The sequence below is a fragment of the Anabrus simplex genome, chromosome 6, assembly GCF_040414725.1.
Source record: "Anabrus simplex isolate iqAnaSimp1 chromosome 6, ASM4041472v1, whole genome shotgun sequence".
NCBI lineage: Eukaryota > Metazoa > Arthropoda > Insecta > Orthoptera > Tettigoniidae > Anabrus > Anabrus simplex.
In genome coordinates, this window is record NC_090270.1 from 11,575,643 (window position 1) to 11,592,994 (window position 17,352).

The 17,352-nt window shown below is 40.6% G+C and overlaps 1 protein-coding gene across 1 annotated transcript in view; it reads left to right on the top strand.

Annotated features, from left to right (window-relative positions):
- Dnaaf5 (Dynein axonemal assembly factor 5) overlaps positions 1-17,352 on the top strand; it is a 612,890-nt gene that overhangs the window by 110,492 nt on the left and 485,046 nt on the right. The window contains exon 3 of the mRNA XM_067149642.2: positions 1,990-2,135. Within this exon, the coding sequence (XP_067005743.2) occupies positions 1,990-2,135 (146 nt within the window). The remainder of the gene's footprint in view (positions 1-1,989; positions 2,136-17,352) is intronic.

The window sequence follows — 17,352 nt, forward strand, 5'->3', positions numbered from 1 at the left end:
TCTTTGGGCCAATGACCTAGATGTTAGGCCCCTTCAAACAACAAGCATCATCATCATCAAGATATAGTTTACTATGCATGTGCTACCCCTAGCCATATAGTCTCGGAGGTAGAGCTTCACTTCTGGAGGTTTCCCTCTTCCCTCTTCCCCGGAATACCCACACACTCCTAACAGATTTTCTGAATTCAAAGTCAGTTATGATATAGTATAAGTGTAGCATTGAATAGCCTTATACTTGAAGAATGTATTAGTAACTACTAAACACCTACTAGCACAGAAGTCCAGCAAACGCTTCCCATTCCCATTAGCTTCCATATCTTCCACACATTTACCAATCACCCTTTCATATCCTTCAGTTCTATTTCCAACTCTCGCATTGAAATCGCCCATTAGCACTATCCTATCTTTGCTGTTGACCCTGACTATGATGTCACTCAATGCTTCATAAAACTTGTCCACTTCATCCTCATTTGCACCCTCACATGGTGAATACATTGAGACAGTTCTCGTCGTAATTCCTCCAACTGCCAAATCTATCCACATTATTCACTCATTTACACGCCAAATAGAAGCTATGTTTCGTGCAATGGTATTCCTGATAAACAGCCCTACCCCAGACTCTGCCCTTCCCTTTCTAACACCCATCAAGTACACTTTATAATCTTCTATCTCTTCCTCGTTATCTCCCCTTACCCAAATATCACTTACTCCTAGCACATCCAGATGCATCCCCTTTGCTGACTCAGCCAGTTCTACTTTCCTTCTTCCATAAGCACCATTAATATTGATAAACTCCTCATCGAATTCCATTTCGTTCGCCAAGTTGTTTCCAATGAGTCCCTCACCTGTCAAACGGGAATGGGGCTCCGTTACTCCCATAGGTCTGAGGCCTGCTTAAAATGTTCTGAACTCGGTAATTTCATGAAGCGGGATGCTACCCTACTTGCACGTAGTCCAAGTGAGGATCTCTCCTCTAACGGGTTAGGGACCACCGGTGAATTGTATAGTCCTAGCCACCTGAGCACAAGGAGGGCCATGACTCAGAATATGTTGAGATGCCCACTCAGATTCCATAGCAACTGGTATCCCGACTCTCAGGACCACTTACTAGGCCACTCAGCTGTTGCCCGTAGTTCACAAACAAGGACGTAACTACAGTAACCCACACCATAAGCCATTAACAAAAGAAAGAGAATACAAAATCAATCAATCAAAATAAAATAAAAATGAACTCAAGGAGATAAAATGAAGTACACTGAAGTTAAACAACACATAGAGTTTTTAAAAAACAAGGACATAATCGAGCTCCTCAAATGGTAGGAGATTAAAACCTTACATTGAAACTGACACATGATTGCTAATATCATTAGTAAATTTACATTTAGTTACAAATACTGGAAAATTGCTAAATGTGGAAGTCCAGGGAGAAACTCCGACACGAAAAATTAAAAGTTACCTTACCAAGGAAGTTAGAATTGTTTTCCAATTAATTGTTCAGAGTGAACACACAAGGCCTATTGGGCAATATGCTAGTACCAGCGGGAGATTTAAATGGTCAGCATTGAATGCGTTAACTGGTTTATGCATTGTTCTTTAAATTTTTCAAACAGTTTAAAGGCTCTTCACATTTATATTGTTGATAACATACAGAAAACGAGCATAAGAATAAGGTGTGATGATGTCTGTTATTAATGTTTTTAAGTGATGTATTTCCTTTCAGGGAAGTGTTTTACAAAGTTATTCATGCAAAAGTAATCACTTCATTTGCAGATGGAAAGTATAATATTCGCTGAGGAAGAGAATTACCGTGATTAGCTCTTGAATTGTGTATGATTAAACGATCAGTTAGTCAACACCGAAAGGTAGAACACAAATATGATAATATTAATGAAATCAGCAAGAAAACTTACAATGAAGAATGCAAAAGGACACAAACTAAATAGGTTACAAGGTGCTGCAAAGATCAAAATTTTTTTTTTTTTGTTTCAGCCTAAGTGATCCAGTGCCTGAACTTCGTAAAGAAGCCTGGGATACATGGCATCAAGTTGGGCTCCAGTACATGAGAGAAAACGAAAAAGAATTAAAAGATAAAGTGGATTACCTGCAGGAGGAGTCAACACATTACCCAACTGATGGTATGTAGACAGTAGTTACCAGTATAAAGCAGTTAACACTGTACTCTGCTGATGGTAGTAGACAGCAGTTACCAGCATAAAGCAGTTAACACTGTACTCTGCTGATGGTAGTAGACAGCAGTTACCAGCATAAAGCAGTTAACACTGTACTCTGCTGATGGTAGTAGACAGCAGTTACCAGCATAAAGCAGTTAACACTCTACTCTGCTGATGGTAGTAGACAGCAGTTACCAGCATAAAGCAGTTAACACTGTACTCTGCTGATGGTAGTAGACAGCAGTTACCAGCATAAAGCAGTTAACACTGTACTCTGCTGATGGTAGTAGACAGCAGTTACCAGCATAAAGCAGTTAACACTCTACTCTGCTGATGGTAGTAGACAGCAGTTACCAGCATAAAGCAGTTAACACTGTACTCTGCTGATGGTAGTAGACAGCAGTTACCAGCATAAAGCAGTTAACACTCTACTCTGCTGATGGTAGTAGACAGCAGTTACCAGGATAAAGCAGTTAACACTCTACTCTGCTGATGGTAGTAGACAGCAGTTACCAGCATAAAGCAGTTGACACTCTACTCTGCTGATGGTAGTAGACAGCAGTTACCAGCATAAAGCAGTTGACACTCTACTCTGCTGATGGTAGTAGACAGCAGTTACCAGGATAAAGCAGTTAACACTCTACTCTGCTGATGGTAGTAGACAGCAGTTACCAGCATAAAGCAGTTGACACTACTCTGCTGATGGTAGTAGACAGCAGTTACCAGTATAAAGCAGTTAACACTGTACTCTGCTGATGGTAGTAGACAGCAGTTACCAGCATAAAGCAGTTGACACTACTCTGCTGATGGTAGTAGACAGCAGTTACCAGTGTATAACAGTTAACACTCTACTCTGCTGATGGTAGTAGACAGCAGTTACCAGCATAAAGCAGTTGACACTACTCTGCTGATGGTAGTAGACAGCAGTTACCAGCATAAAGCAGCTAACACTCTACTCTGATGATGGTAGTAGACAGCAGTTACCAGTGTATAGCAGTTGACACTCTACTCTGCTGATGGTAGTAGACAGCAGTTACCAGCATAAAGCAGTTGACACTCTACTCTGCTGATGGTAGTAGACAGCAGTTACCAGGATAAAGCAGTTAACACTGTACTCTGCTGATGGTAGTAGACAGCAGTTACCAGCATAAAGCAGCTAACACTCTACTCTGATGATGGTAGTAGACAGCAGTTACCAGTGTATAGCAGTTAACACTCTACTCTGCTGATGGTAGTAGACAGCAGTTACCAGCATAAAGCAGCTAACACTCTACTCTGCTGATGGTAGTAGACAGCAGTTACCAGCATAAAGCAGTTGACACTCTACTCTGCTGATGGTAGTAGACAGCAGTTACCAGCATAAAGCAGTTGACACTCTACTCTGCTGATGGTAGTAGACAGCAGTTACCAGTATAAAGCAGCTAACACTCTACTCTGCTGATGGTAGTAGACAGCAGTTACCAGCATAAAGCAGTTGACACTCTACTCTGCTGATGGTAGTAGACAGCAGTTACCAGCATAAAGCAGTTGACACTCTACTCTGCTGATGGTAGTAGACAGCAGTTACCAGTATAAAGCAGCTAACACTCTACTCTGCTGATGGTAGTAGACAGCAGTTACCAGCATAAAGCAGTTGACACTCTACTCTGCTGATGGTAGTAGACAGCAGTTACCAGGATAAAGCAGTTAACACTGTACTCTGCTGATGGTAGTAGACAGCAGTTACCAGCATAAAGCAGCTAACACTCTACTCTGCTGATGGTAGTAGACAGCAGTTACCAGCATAAAGCAGTTAACACTCTACTCTGCTGATGGTAGTAGACAGCAGTTACCAGCATAAAGCAGCTAACACTGTACTCTGCTGATGGTAGTAGACAGCAGTTACCAGCATAAAGCAATTAACACTGTACTCTGCTGATGGTAGTAGACAGCAGTTACCAGGATAAAGCAGTTGACACTCTACTCTGCTGATGGTAGTAGACAGCAGTTACCAGGATAAAGCAGTTAACACTGTACTCTGCTGATGGTAGTAGACAGCAGTTACCAGCATAAAGCAGTTGACACTCTACTCTGCTGATGGTAGTAGACAGCAGTTACCAGCATAAAGCAGTTAACACTCTACTCTGCTGATGGTAGTAGACAGCAGTTACCAGTGTAGAGCAGTTGACACTCTACTCTGCTGATGGTAGTAGACAGCATATACCAGGATAAAGCAGTTGACACTGTACTCTGCTGATGGTAGTAGACAGCAGTTACCAGGATAAAGCAGTTGACACTGTACTCTGCTGATGGTAGTAGACAGCAGTTACCAGCATAAAGCAGTTAACACTCTACCCTGCTGATGGTAGTAGACAGCAGTTACCAGCATAAAGCAGTTAACACTGTACTCTGCTGATGGTAGTAGACAGCAGTTACCAGCATAAAGCAGTTAACACTCTACTCTGCTGATGGTAGTAGACAGCAGTTACCAGGATAAAGCAGTTGACACTCTACTCTGCTGATGGTAGTAGACAGCAGTTACCAGGATAAAGCAGTTAACACTCTACTCTGCTGATGGTAGTAGACAGCAGTTACCAGCATAAAGCAGTTGACACTCTACTCTGCTGATGGTAGTAGACAGCAGTTACCAGCATAAAGCAGTTAACACTGTACTCTGCTGATGGTAGTAGACAGCAGTTACCAGTGTATAGCAGTTGACACTCTACTCTGCTGATGGTAGTAGACAGCAGTTACCAGGATAAAGCAGTTAACACTGTACTCTGCTGATGGTAGTAGACAGCAGTTACCAGCATAAAGCAGTTGACACTCTACTCTGCTGATGGTAGTAGACAGCAGTTACCAGCATAAAGCAGTTAACACTGTACTCTGCTGATGGTAGTAGACAGCAGTTACCAGGATAAAGCAGTTAACACTGTACTCTGCTGATGGTAGTAGACAGCAGTTACCAGTGTATAGCAGTTGACACTCTACTCTGCTGATGGTAGTAGACAGCAGTTACCAGGATAAAGCAGTTAACACTGTACTCTGCTGATGGTAGTAGACAGCAGTTACCAGTGTATAGCAGTTGACACTCTACTCTGCTGATGGTAGTAGACAGCAGTTACCAGCATAAAGCAGTTGACACTCTACTCTGCTGATGGTAGTAGACAGCAGTTACCAGCATAAAGCAGTTAACACTGTACTCTGCTGATGGTAGTAGACAGCAGTTACCAGTGTATAGCAGTTGACACTCTACTCTGCTGATGGTAGTAGACAGCAGTTACCAGTGTATAGCAGTTAACACTCTACTCTGCTGATGGTAGTAGACAGCAGTTACCAGTGTATAGCAGTTGACACTCTACTCTGCTGATGGTAGTAGACAGCAGTTACCAGTGTATAGCAGTTGACACTCTACTCTGCTGATGGTAGTAGACAGCAGTTACCAGGATAAAGCAGTTAACACTGTACTCTGCTGATGGTAGTAGACAGCAGTTACCAGTGTATAGCAGTTGACACTCTACTCTGCTGATGGTAGTAGACAGCAGTTACCAGTGTATAGCAGTTAACACTCTACTCTGCTGATGGTAGCAGACAGCAGTTACCAGGATAAAGCAGTTAACACTGTACTCTGCTGATGGTAGTAGACAGCAGTTACCAGGATAAAGCAGTTAACACTCTACTCTGCTGATGGTAGTAGACAGCAGTTACCAGTGTATAGCAGTTAACACTCTACTCTGCTGATGGTAGTAGACAGCAGTTACCAGCATAAAGCAGTTAACACTGTACTCTGCTGATGGTAGTAGACAGCAGTTACCAGCATAAAGCAGTTAACACTCTACCCTGCTGATGGTAGTAGATAGCAGTTACCAGTGTATAGCAGGTAACACTCTACTCTGCTGATGGTAGTAGACAGCAGTTACCAGCATAAAGCAGTTAACACTCTACCCTGCTGATGGTAGTAGACAGCAGTTACCAGTGTATAGCAGGTAACACTCTACTCTGCTGATGGTAGTAGACAGCAGTTACCAGCATAAAGCAGTTAACACTCTACCCTGCTGATGGTAGTAGACAGCAGTTACCAGTGTATAGCAGGTAACACTCTACTCTGCTGATGGTAGTAGACAGCAGTTACCAGCATAAAGCAGTTAACACTCTACCCTGCTGATGGTAGTAGATAGCAGTTACCAGCATAAAGCAGTTAACACTCTACTCTGATGATGGTAGTAGACAGCAGTTACCAGCATAAAGCAGTTAACACTGTACTCTGCTGATGGTAGTAGACAGCAGTTACCAGCATAAAGCAGTTAACACTCTACTCTGCTGATGGTAGTAGACAGCAGTTACCAGCATAAAGCAGTTAACACTCTACTCTGATGATGGTAGTAGACAGCAGTTACCAGTGTATAGCAGTTAACACTCTACTCTGCTGATGGTAGTAGACAGCAGTTACCAGCATAAAGCAGTTAACACTGTACTCTGCTGATGGTAGTAGACAGCAGTTACCAGCATAAAGCAGTTAACACTGTACTCTGCTGATGGTAGTAGACAGCAGTTACCAGCATAAAGCAGTTAACACTCTACTCTGCTGATGGTAGTAGACAGCAGTTACCAGCATAAAGCAGTTGACACTCTACTCTGCTGATGGTAGTAGACAGCAGTTACCAGCATAAAGCAGTTAACACTGTACTCTGCTGATGGTAGTAGACAGCAGTTACCAGCATAAAGCAGTTAACACTGTACTCTGCTGATGGTAGTAGACAGCAGTTACCAGGATAAAGCAGTTAACACTGTACTCTGCTGATGGTAGTAGACAGCAGTTACCAGTGTATAGCAGTTGACACTCTACTCTGCTGATGGTAGTAGACAGCAGTTACCAGCATAAAGCAGCTAACACTGTACTCTGCTGATGGTAGTAGACAGCAGTTACCAGTGTATAGCAGTTAACACTGTACTCTGCTGATGGTAGTAGACAGCAGTTACCAGCATAAAGCAGTTAACACTGTACTCTGCTGATGGTAGTAGACAGCAGTTACCAGGATAAAGCAGTTAACACTGTACTCTGCTGATGGTAGTAGACAGCAGTTACCAGTGTATAGCAGTTAACACTCTACTCTGCTGATGGTAGTAGACAGCAGTTACCAGCATAAAGCAGTTAACACTCTACTCTGCTGATGGTAGTAGACAGCAGTTACCAGGATAAAGCAGTTAACACTGTACTCTGCTGATGGTAGTAGACAGCAGTTACCAGTGTATAGCAGTTAACACTGTACTCTGCTGATGGTAGTAGACAGCAGTTACCAGCATAAAGCAGGTAACACTCTACTCTGCTGATGGTAGTAGACAGCAGTTACCGGTATAAAGCAGTTAACACTGTACTCTGCTGATGGTAGTAGACAGCAGTTACCAGGATAAAGCAGTTAACACTCTACTCTGCTGATGGTAGTAGACAGCAGTTACCAGTGTATAGCAGTTGACACTCTACTCTGCTGATGGTAGTAGACAGCAGTTACCAGCATAAAGCAGTTAACACTCTACTCTGCTGATGGTAGTAGACAGCAGTTACCAGTGTATAGCAGTTGACACTCTACTCTGCTGATGGTAGTAGACAGCAGTTACCAGTATAAAGCAGTTGACACTCTACTCTGCTGATGGTAGTAGACAGCAGTTACCAGGATAAAGCAGTTAACACTCTACTCTGCTGATGGTAGTAGACAGCAGTTACCGGTATAAAGCAGTTAACACTGTACTCTGCTGATGGTAGTAGACAGCAGTTACCAGCATAAAGCAGTTGACACTCTACTCTGCTGATGGTAGTAGACAGCAGTTACCAGCATAAAGCAGTTGACACTACTCTGCTGATGGTAGTAGACAGCAGTTACCAGTATAAAGCAGTTAACACTGTACTCTGCTGATGGTAGTAGACAGCAGTTACCAGCATAAAGCAGTTGACACTCTACTCTGCTGATGGTAGTAGACAGCAGTTACCAGCATAAAGCAGTTGACACTCTACTCTGCTGATGGTAGTAGACAGCAGTTACCAGCATAAAGCAGTTAACACTCTACTCTGCTGATGGTAGTAGACAGCAGTTACCAGCATAAAGCAGTTAACACTCTACTCTGCTGATGGTAGTAGACAGCAGTTACCAGCATAAAGCAGTTAACACTGTACTCTGCTGATGGTAGTAGACAGCAGTTACCAGCATAAAGCAGTTAACACTCTACTCTGCTGATGGTAGTAGACAGCAGTTACCAGGATAAAGCAGTTAACACTGTACTCTGCTGATGGTAGTAGACAGCAGTTACCAGTGTATAGCAGTTGACACTGTACTCTGCTGATGGTAGTAGACAGCAGTTACCAGCATAAAGCAGTTAACACTCTACTCTGATGATGGTAGTAGACAGCAGTTACCAGTGTATAGCAGTTAACACTCTACTCTGCTGATGGTAGTAGACAGCAGTTACCAGCATAAAGCAGTTAACACTCTACTCTGCTGATGGTAGTAGACAGCAGTTACCAGCATAAAGCAGTTAACACTCTACTCTGATGATGGTAGTAGACAGCAGTTACCAGCATAAAGCAGTTAACACTCTACCCTGCTGATGGTAGTAGACAGCAGTTACCAGGATAAAGCAGTTAACACTCTACCCTGCTGATGGTAGTAGACAGCAGTTACCAGGATAAAGCAGTTAACACTCTACTCTGCTGATGGTAGTAGACAGCAGTTACCAGGATAAAGCAGTTAACACTCTACTCTGCTGATGGTAGTAGACAGCAGTTACCAGCATAAAGCAGTTGACACTCTACTCTGCTGATGGTAGTAGACAGCAGTTACCAGCATAAAGCAGTTAACACTGTACTCTGCTGATGGTAGTAGACAGCAGTTACCAGTGTATAGCAGTTGACACTCTACTCTGCTGATGGTAGTAGACAGCAGTTACCAGGATAAAGCAGTTAACACTGTACTCTGCTGATGGTAGTAGACAGCAGTTACCAGTGTATAGCAGTTGACACTCTACTCTGCTGATGGTAGTAGACAGCAGTTACCAGTGTATAGCAGTTAACACTCTACTCTGCTGATGGTAGTAGACAGCAGTTACCAGGATAAAGCAGTTAACACTCTACTCTGCTGATGGTAGTAGACAGCAGTTACCAGGATAAAGCAGTTAACACTCTACTCTGCTGATGGTAGTAGACAGCAGTTACCAGTGTATAGCAGTTAACACTCTACTCTGCTGATGGTAGTAGACAGCAGTTACCAGCATAAAGCAGTTAACACTCTACTCTGCTGATGGTAGTAGACAGCAGTTACCAGTGTATAGCAGTTAACACTCTACTCTGCTGATGGTAGTAGACAGCAGTTACCAGCATAAAGCAGTTAACACTGTACTCTGCTGATGGTAGTAGACAGCAGTTACCAGCATAAAGCAGTTGACACTCTACTCTGCTGATGGTAGTAGACAGCAGTTACCAGCATAAGCAGTTAACACTGTACTCTGCTGATGGTAGTAGACAGCAGTTACCAGCATAAAGCAGTTAACACTCTACTCTGCTGATGGTAGTAGACAGCAGTTACCAGCATAAAGCAGTTAACACTGTACTCTGCTGATGGTAGTAGACAGCAGTTACCAGCATAAAGCAGTTAACACTCTACTCTGCTGATGGTAGCAGACAGCAGTTACCGGTATAAAGCAGTTAACACTGTACTCTGCTGATGGTAGTAGACAGCAGTTACCAGTGTATAGCAGTTGACACTGTACTCTGCTGATGGTAGTAGACAGCAGTTACCAGCATAAAGCAGTTGACACTGTACTCTGCTGATGGTAGTAGACAGCAGTTACCAGCATAAAGCAGTTGACACTCTACTCTGCTGATGGTAGTAGACAGCAGTTACCAGCATAAAGCAGTTAACACTGTACTCTGCTGATGGTAGTAGACAGCAGTTACCAGGATAAAGCAGTTAACACTCTACTCTGCTGATGGTAGTAGACAGCAGTTACCAGCATAAAGCAGTTAACACTGTACTCTGCTGATGGTAGTAGACAGCAGTTACCAGTGTATAGCAGTTAACACTCTACTCTGCTGATGGTAGTAGACAGCAGTTACCAGCATAAAGCAGTTGACACTCTACTCTGCTGATGGTAGTAGACAGCAGTTACCAGTGTATAGCAGTTGACACTCTACTCTGCTGATGGTAGTAGACAGCAGTTACCAGGATAAAGCAGTTAACACTGTACTCTGCTGATGGTAGTAGACAGCAGTTGCCAGGATAAAGCAGTTGACACTCTACTCTGCTGATGGTAGTAGACAGCAGTTACCAGTGTATAGCAGTTAACACTCTACTCTGCTGATGGTAGTAGACAGCAGTTACCAGCATAAAGCAGTTAACACTCTACTCTGCTGATGGTAGTAGACAGTAGTTACCAGGATAAAGCAGTTAACACTCTACTCTGCTGATGGTAGTAGACAGCAGTTACCAGCATAAAGCAGTTAACACTGTACTCTGCTGATGGTAGTAGACAGCAGTTACCAGTGTATAGCAGTTAACACTCTACTCTGCTGATGGTAGTAGACAGCAGTTACCAGGATAAAGCAGTTAACACTGTACTCTGCTGATGGTAGTAGACAGCAGTTACCAGCATAAAGCAGTTAACACTGTACTCTGCTGATGGTAGTAGACAGCAGTTACCAGCATAAAGCAGTTAACACTCTACTCTGCTGATGGTAGTAGACAGCAGTTACCAGGATAAAGCAGTTAACACTGTACTCTGCTGATGGTAGTAGACAGCAGTTACCAGTGTATAGCAGTTAACACTGTACTCTGCTGATGGTAGTAGACAGCAGTTACCAGTATAAAGCAGTTAACACTCTACTCTGCTGATGGTAGTAGACGGCAGTTACCAGCATAAAGCAGTTAACACTGTACTCTGCTGATGGTAGTAGACAGCAGTTACCAGCATAAAGCAGTTAACACTCTACTCTGCTGATGGTAGTAGACAGCAGTTACCAGGATAAAGCAGTTAACACTCTACTCTGCTGATGGTAGTAGACAGCAGTTACCAGTATAAAGCAGTTAACACTCTACTCTGCTGATGGTAGTAGACAGCAGTTACCAGCATAAAGCAGTTGACACTCTACTCTGCTGATGGTAGTAGACAGCAGTTACCAGGATAAAGCAGTTAACACTCTACTCTGCTGATGGTAGTAGACAGCAGTTACCAGGATAAAGCAGTTAACACTGTACTCTGCTGATGGTAGTAGACGGCAGTTACCAGCATAAAGCAGTTGACACTCTACTCTGCTGATGGTAGTAGACAGCAGTTACCAGTGTATAGCAGTTAACACTCTACTCTGCTGATGGTAGTAGACAGCAGTTACCGGTATAAAGCAGTTAACACTGTACTCTGCTGATGGTAGTAGACAGCAGTTACCAGCATAAAGCAGTTAACACTCTACTCTGCTGATGGTAGTAGACAGCAGTTACCGGTATAAAGCAGTTAACACTGTACTCTGCTGATGGTAGTAGACAGCAGTTACCAGCATAAAGCAGTTAACACTGTACTCTGCTGATGGTAGTAGACAGCAGTTACCAGCATAAAGCAGTTAACACTCTACTCTGCTGATGGTAGTAGACAGCAGTTACCAGTGTATAGCAGTTGACACTCTACTCTGCTGATGGTAGTAGACAGCAGTTACCAGCATAAAGCAGTTAACACTCTACTCTGCTGATGGTAGTAGACAGCAGTTACCAGCATAAAGCAGTTGACACTCTACTCTGCTGATGGTAGTAGACAGCAGTTACCAGCATAAAGCAGTTGACACTCTACTCTGCTGATGGTAGTAGACAGCAGTTACCAGCATAAAGCAGTTAACACTCTACTCTGCTGATGGTAGTAGACAGCAGTTACCAGGATAAAGCAGTTGACACTCTACTCTGCTGATGGTAGTAGACAGCAGTTACCAGTGTATAGCAGTTGACACTCTACTCTGCTGATGGTAGTAGACAGCAGTTACCAGTGTATAGCAGTTAACACTCTACTCTGCTGATGGTAGTAGACAGCAGTTACCAGGATAAAGCAGTTAACACTGTACTCTGCTGATGGTAGTGGACAGCAGTTACCAGTGTATAGCAGTTGACACTCTACTCTGCTGATGGTAGTAGACAGCAGTTACCAGTGTATAGCAGTTGACACTCTACTCTGCTGATGGTAGTAGACAGCAGTTACCAGCATAAAGCAGTTAACACTCTACTCTGCTGATGGTAGTAGACAGCAGTTACCAGTGTATAGCAGTTGACACTCTACTCTGCTGATGGTAGTAGACAGCAGTTACCAGCATAAAGCAGTTAACACTCTACTCTGCTGATGGTAGTAGACAGCAGTTACCAGCATAAAGCAGTTGACACTCTACTCTGCTGATGGTAGTAGACAGCAGTTACCAGCATAAAGCAGTTGACACTCTACTCTGCTGATGGTAGTAGACAGCAGTTACCAGCATAAAGCAGTTGACACTCTACTCTGCTGATGGTAGTAGACAGCAGTTACCAGCATAAAGCAGTTAACACTCTACTCTGCTGATGGTAGTAGACAGCAGTTACCAGTGTATAGCAGTTAACACTCTACTCTGCTGATGGTAGTAGACAGCAGTTACCAGCATAAAGCAGTTAACACTGTACTCTGCTGATGGTAGTAAACAGCAGTTACCAGGATAAAGCAGTTAACACTGTACTCTGCTGATGGTAGTGGACAGCAGTTACCAGTGAAAAGCAGTTAACACTCTACTCTGCTGATGGTAGTTGACTGTACCAAAAATTGATGCCTGCTTGACCATCAGATGAGATAGATGTTGATTCTCATAGGGAATCTGAAATATTCGTTCTGAGTGAGTAAATTTATAATACCAATATAAATGGTCCATTATTGGACATTATAAATTTTCTAGCTAACTCATTGGCACTGCTGTTGGCACTAAGTAGCTTATGCACTGGCCTCCACTGTATGCACTAGCCATGCGTCTTGGTGGGTGTGCTATTTACCAACTGATGAGCCCAACTTAGCACACTGGAGCAAAACGCTGGCAACCAGGAAAGAGTTAGCTGGAAAATTTATGATGTCCAATAACTGACCATATATATATTGGTTCTATAAATTTACTCAATCAGGACAAATATTTCAGGTTCCATATGCGAATCAACATCTATATCATACAGCATTGCAGTCAAAGGGGAAATTATTATGGAAAAGCGACATTACTGCAAGTAGAAAATTCATTGTTTTTTAATCCGTATTGAAGGTAACTTCTTTTAAATGTGTAAAAAATTTTTCGTGTGTTATTTTCCACCTATTCAATACAATCAGTCATAAGATTAATGTTCTTTCCTCATTCAACTATGAACATGTGACAGGTTTCGCCCCTTTTAAAGGGCATTATCAGCCTTATCATCGCCTCAAAACCAAAAACAGGTACCTGTTTAGCTATAATACAATCTCAAAATTGTTATAAATTGAAAACATTAACATGATGTATAGTCGTTATTTAAGGAACTTGATTAGACATGATAATAATTAACATGCTAAAAGTCTAATGCCTTGGTCAAAATTAAAAAATGATTAATTTGTATGGTTCAATAGACATTGGTAAAATTGAAATGAGTTAAAAACGTCTTTTAAACAAGATTTAAAAAGAAAACACTTTCCAACCCGTAAAGTTTGGACATATTATTTAACTATATACTCAGATCTAGTGTTTAGTTATCATTCAAAGGTTGATAAAATTCAGTGTTGCAACTTTCAAAAGTAGAAGTTAATTTATTATTGTGTAATATGTGGTGGGACGGAGAACTGGAACTATGGGAAATATAATTTTAAATTTTTTTTAATTTAACGTGCCTGAAGGATTTCATTTTTGGTTTTAACTCTGGACTCTGCTGTAATATTTTTTTAAATGTAATTGGAACATGTTTGTATTTTTTTAAATAAGGATGCATCAAGAAATATTGAATAGTATGAACATTGCAGGATGCAAACAGCGATTTCTTTTAATGTAAGTTTTATGTAATTCTGTATGCCAAAATTGTAATCTGATGTAAAATTTTGTAAGGTGTGATTTTGAAGCATCCTATACCACACGCGCGGTTACCGATGTTGAAACAGGTGATGTATTTCCTTTTGTATCAGTAGGTCAGGAAATGACCATATATGGTCATGCAATGGTATTTGCAAACAGGAATCTAGTGTAAGTTTGATCTTATTGGTTAATTGTGATTGGTCTTCTGCCGGCTTCGGAAAAATGATGCGTGTGCTCGGCGTCATTTACATCCGACCGCCCTTTGGTATTTCGGTATTTCCTTGCTTAATGTAATTTTGAAAGTTTTAAATTTAACGTGTCGGAGTTTGCCCACTGTTCCCGTTGCCGTAATTTCAGTTCTTTCACTTACTTTCGTTTTAAACTATACATTGTAATGTAGCATCACCCTTCTATCTTAAATCAAGTTTTTCTCTAAGTCACTTAAGTATGTCTTGATTCCGTGTCGTGGAACTTTATTTTGTTAAAGTCTTTTAATCACCCTTCATTTGTGCATAGGTATCAGTTGCTATGTCATGATCTTGTTTCTTGCAATATTGGTTTTGATTATGTTAATATTATGAGTTTCGAGGTGATGATCGTAAACCTTTTCTCCCTCGTAACGCCATACCTTTCCATGGACTTCATAGGACTCCAACAGCTTCCACATCCTTTTTTAGTTTTCATTTTTAGGCCTGTAAGTGTTCCCTTGTATTTGATTTAAATTTGCATATTGAAAGTTATCCGTCACGTTTCCATGCTCTGATGTGTATTTACCACCACTGCGTTATTTTACTATTTCTTTATTCACATTTTATGTCAACATTTATTCTTTTAATTATTATTATTATTATTATTATTATTATTATTATTATTATTATTATTATTATTATTATTATTATTATTATTATTATTGTGTACATGTCTCGAACCAATGCTACATATTGTATTCTTGATTGAACGCTTATTATTGAGTGCTATATTTGGTTACTATATTTGGTGATGCATTAAAATATTGTAATAGTGTCATTAGCTGTTTTATACACTAATATTGTGGTGTTGGCGTGCTGTGTCGATGTTGTGGCATTCTATTGTTAGCTTGTTTGATCAAAAAGAGAACAGGCTGTGGGACAGTTGTGATGTCACGTTGTCGGGTGTATATAAGCTCTGTAAAGGGAGAAGTTGGAATTAACCAGATTAAAAAACTTAAGAAGCAAAATGAGAGAGGGTAACCAGAAAAATTACAAGTATTGCTGTGTTGACACCCTTTTGCCCACTTCAATGTTACTGTGATGTGCGAGTACTGGGGGTCGCCGATGTTGTATGTGCGTTGTTTTGGTGGAAGGGAGTGGCCTTGTAGGTTGCACGTGAAGGGGAGTTGCTTGCGTCTGGTGGGGAAGAGGGACGTGATGTGTTTATCAGCCTGATGGGAGAGTTTATTGTTTTTGTTTTTAAAACCTTACGTAAAATATTATCTTGAAGATTTAAATGATGGAATAGGATTGGTTATTGTTCATAAAGAGGACTTATAATGTCTATTGGATCGTTGTAAATTTTGATTTACGTTATATTTCTGATCTAAAAAATATATAAAGTTTTTTAATTCGGTCATGAGTCTGCCATTATCTATTCTTTTTAAAATCTGGAGATCACGTCCATTTGTAGTAAAGCTATGGCCTGAGTTTTTCATATGATTACTCATAGCCGAGAATTTATTATGTTTTTGAGGGTTGAAATGTTCAGTGTATCTAGTTAAAAAGCTTCTCCCAGTTCGTCCCACATAAGGAAAATTGCACTCAAAAATTTAAGCCTATATATGCCCGAACCAGAATATTTCTTGTTTATAGAATTGATTGTGTTATGATTGAAAAACAAATTTTGGTTTGAGTTCTGAGTCTTGAAAGCAATTCTGATTTCTTGCTTTTTTATGGGATTGGTTACTTGATGTATGATTGGGTCGGTATAAGTGAAGGTCGCATAGTTTTTATTGGAAAAAGATTAGTGGCTAACTTTAATTTCACCTTATTGATTATTTTGTTAATGATTAATGGTTTATATCTGTTGAAGCTTGCAATTTCCTTTATGATGTTTAATTCCTTCTTTAGATTGGCCGTTGAAAGGGTAATTTTCAATGTTCTATAAACCAAGCTTGCTTATGTGATTGCGGATCCAACAAACTATGTTTCATGGTTGTAGGGGTTAAGGAAGGTTTTCTAAAGATTTGAAAATCAAATTTGTCTGTTACTCTTGTGATTGTGATATATAGGAAGTTAATTGAATTGTTGTTTTCGTCTTCCTTAGTAAATTTGATGCTACTATCTAAACTGTTTAAATATGTTAGGATGTTAACACTATTATTGCAATTGCTATCAGTTATTGCTAACGTGTCACTGACATAGCAAAGCCAAAGACACAGACTGTTAATATTATTGATTATTCTGTTATGCTCAAGGTTATCCATCTATACGTTGGCGAGTATCCCTGATATAGGGTCGCCCATAGCTAGACCTTCTTGTTTGTAAATTTTCTTATTGAATGTAAAATAGTTGTTGCACAAAACAAAATTTAGTAAATTTATGAATTCCTCAATTTCTACTGAATTTTGGGTGCTATGGCTTGACAGATTATTTTTTATAATTTCAACAGCTTTTTGACCGGTATGTTTGAATACATATTGGTAATGTCGAAGGAAACAATTTTGTGATGAGGTTGCAGATTGAATTTATTGAAGGTTTCACAGAGATCAATTTAGTGTTTTATTGGGTAATCATTGTGCAATTTATAGTATTTTTTAAATAAATTTATGCAGGAATTGTGATGTTTTATAAGTCGGACTATTTCTGCTGTTGAGTAGGGACATCTTCATTATGTATCTTTGGCAGAGATCTGGCAGTAGGCAATTTGGGATTCATATTGATGAGTCCCAGATATTCTAGTTCATTAAATTAAAAGGTTGAATTTTTTAGAAGTTTTTTTAAACTGCCTTGGGTTTTTAATATGGGGTCTTTGGCGATCGTGGTATAGGTTTTGTCTGCAAAGAATTCTGTTTTTAGAATATCATCATCATCATCATCTTCCTTCCAAGTAATGGGCCATGTGTCCCATTAAGGTCTTGCATTTTTCTTTTTGCAAGACTTGAAA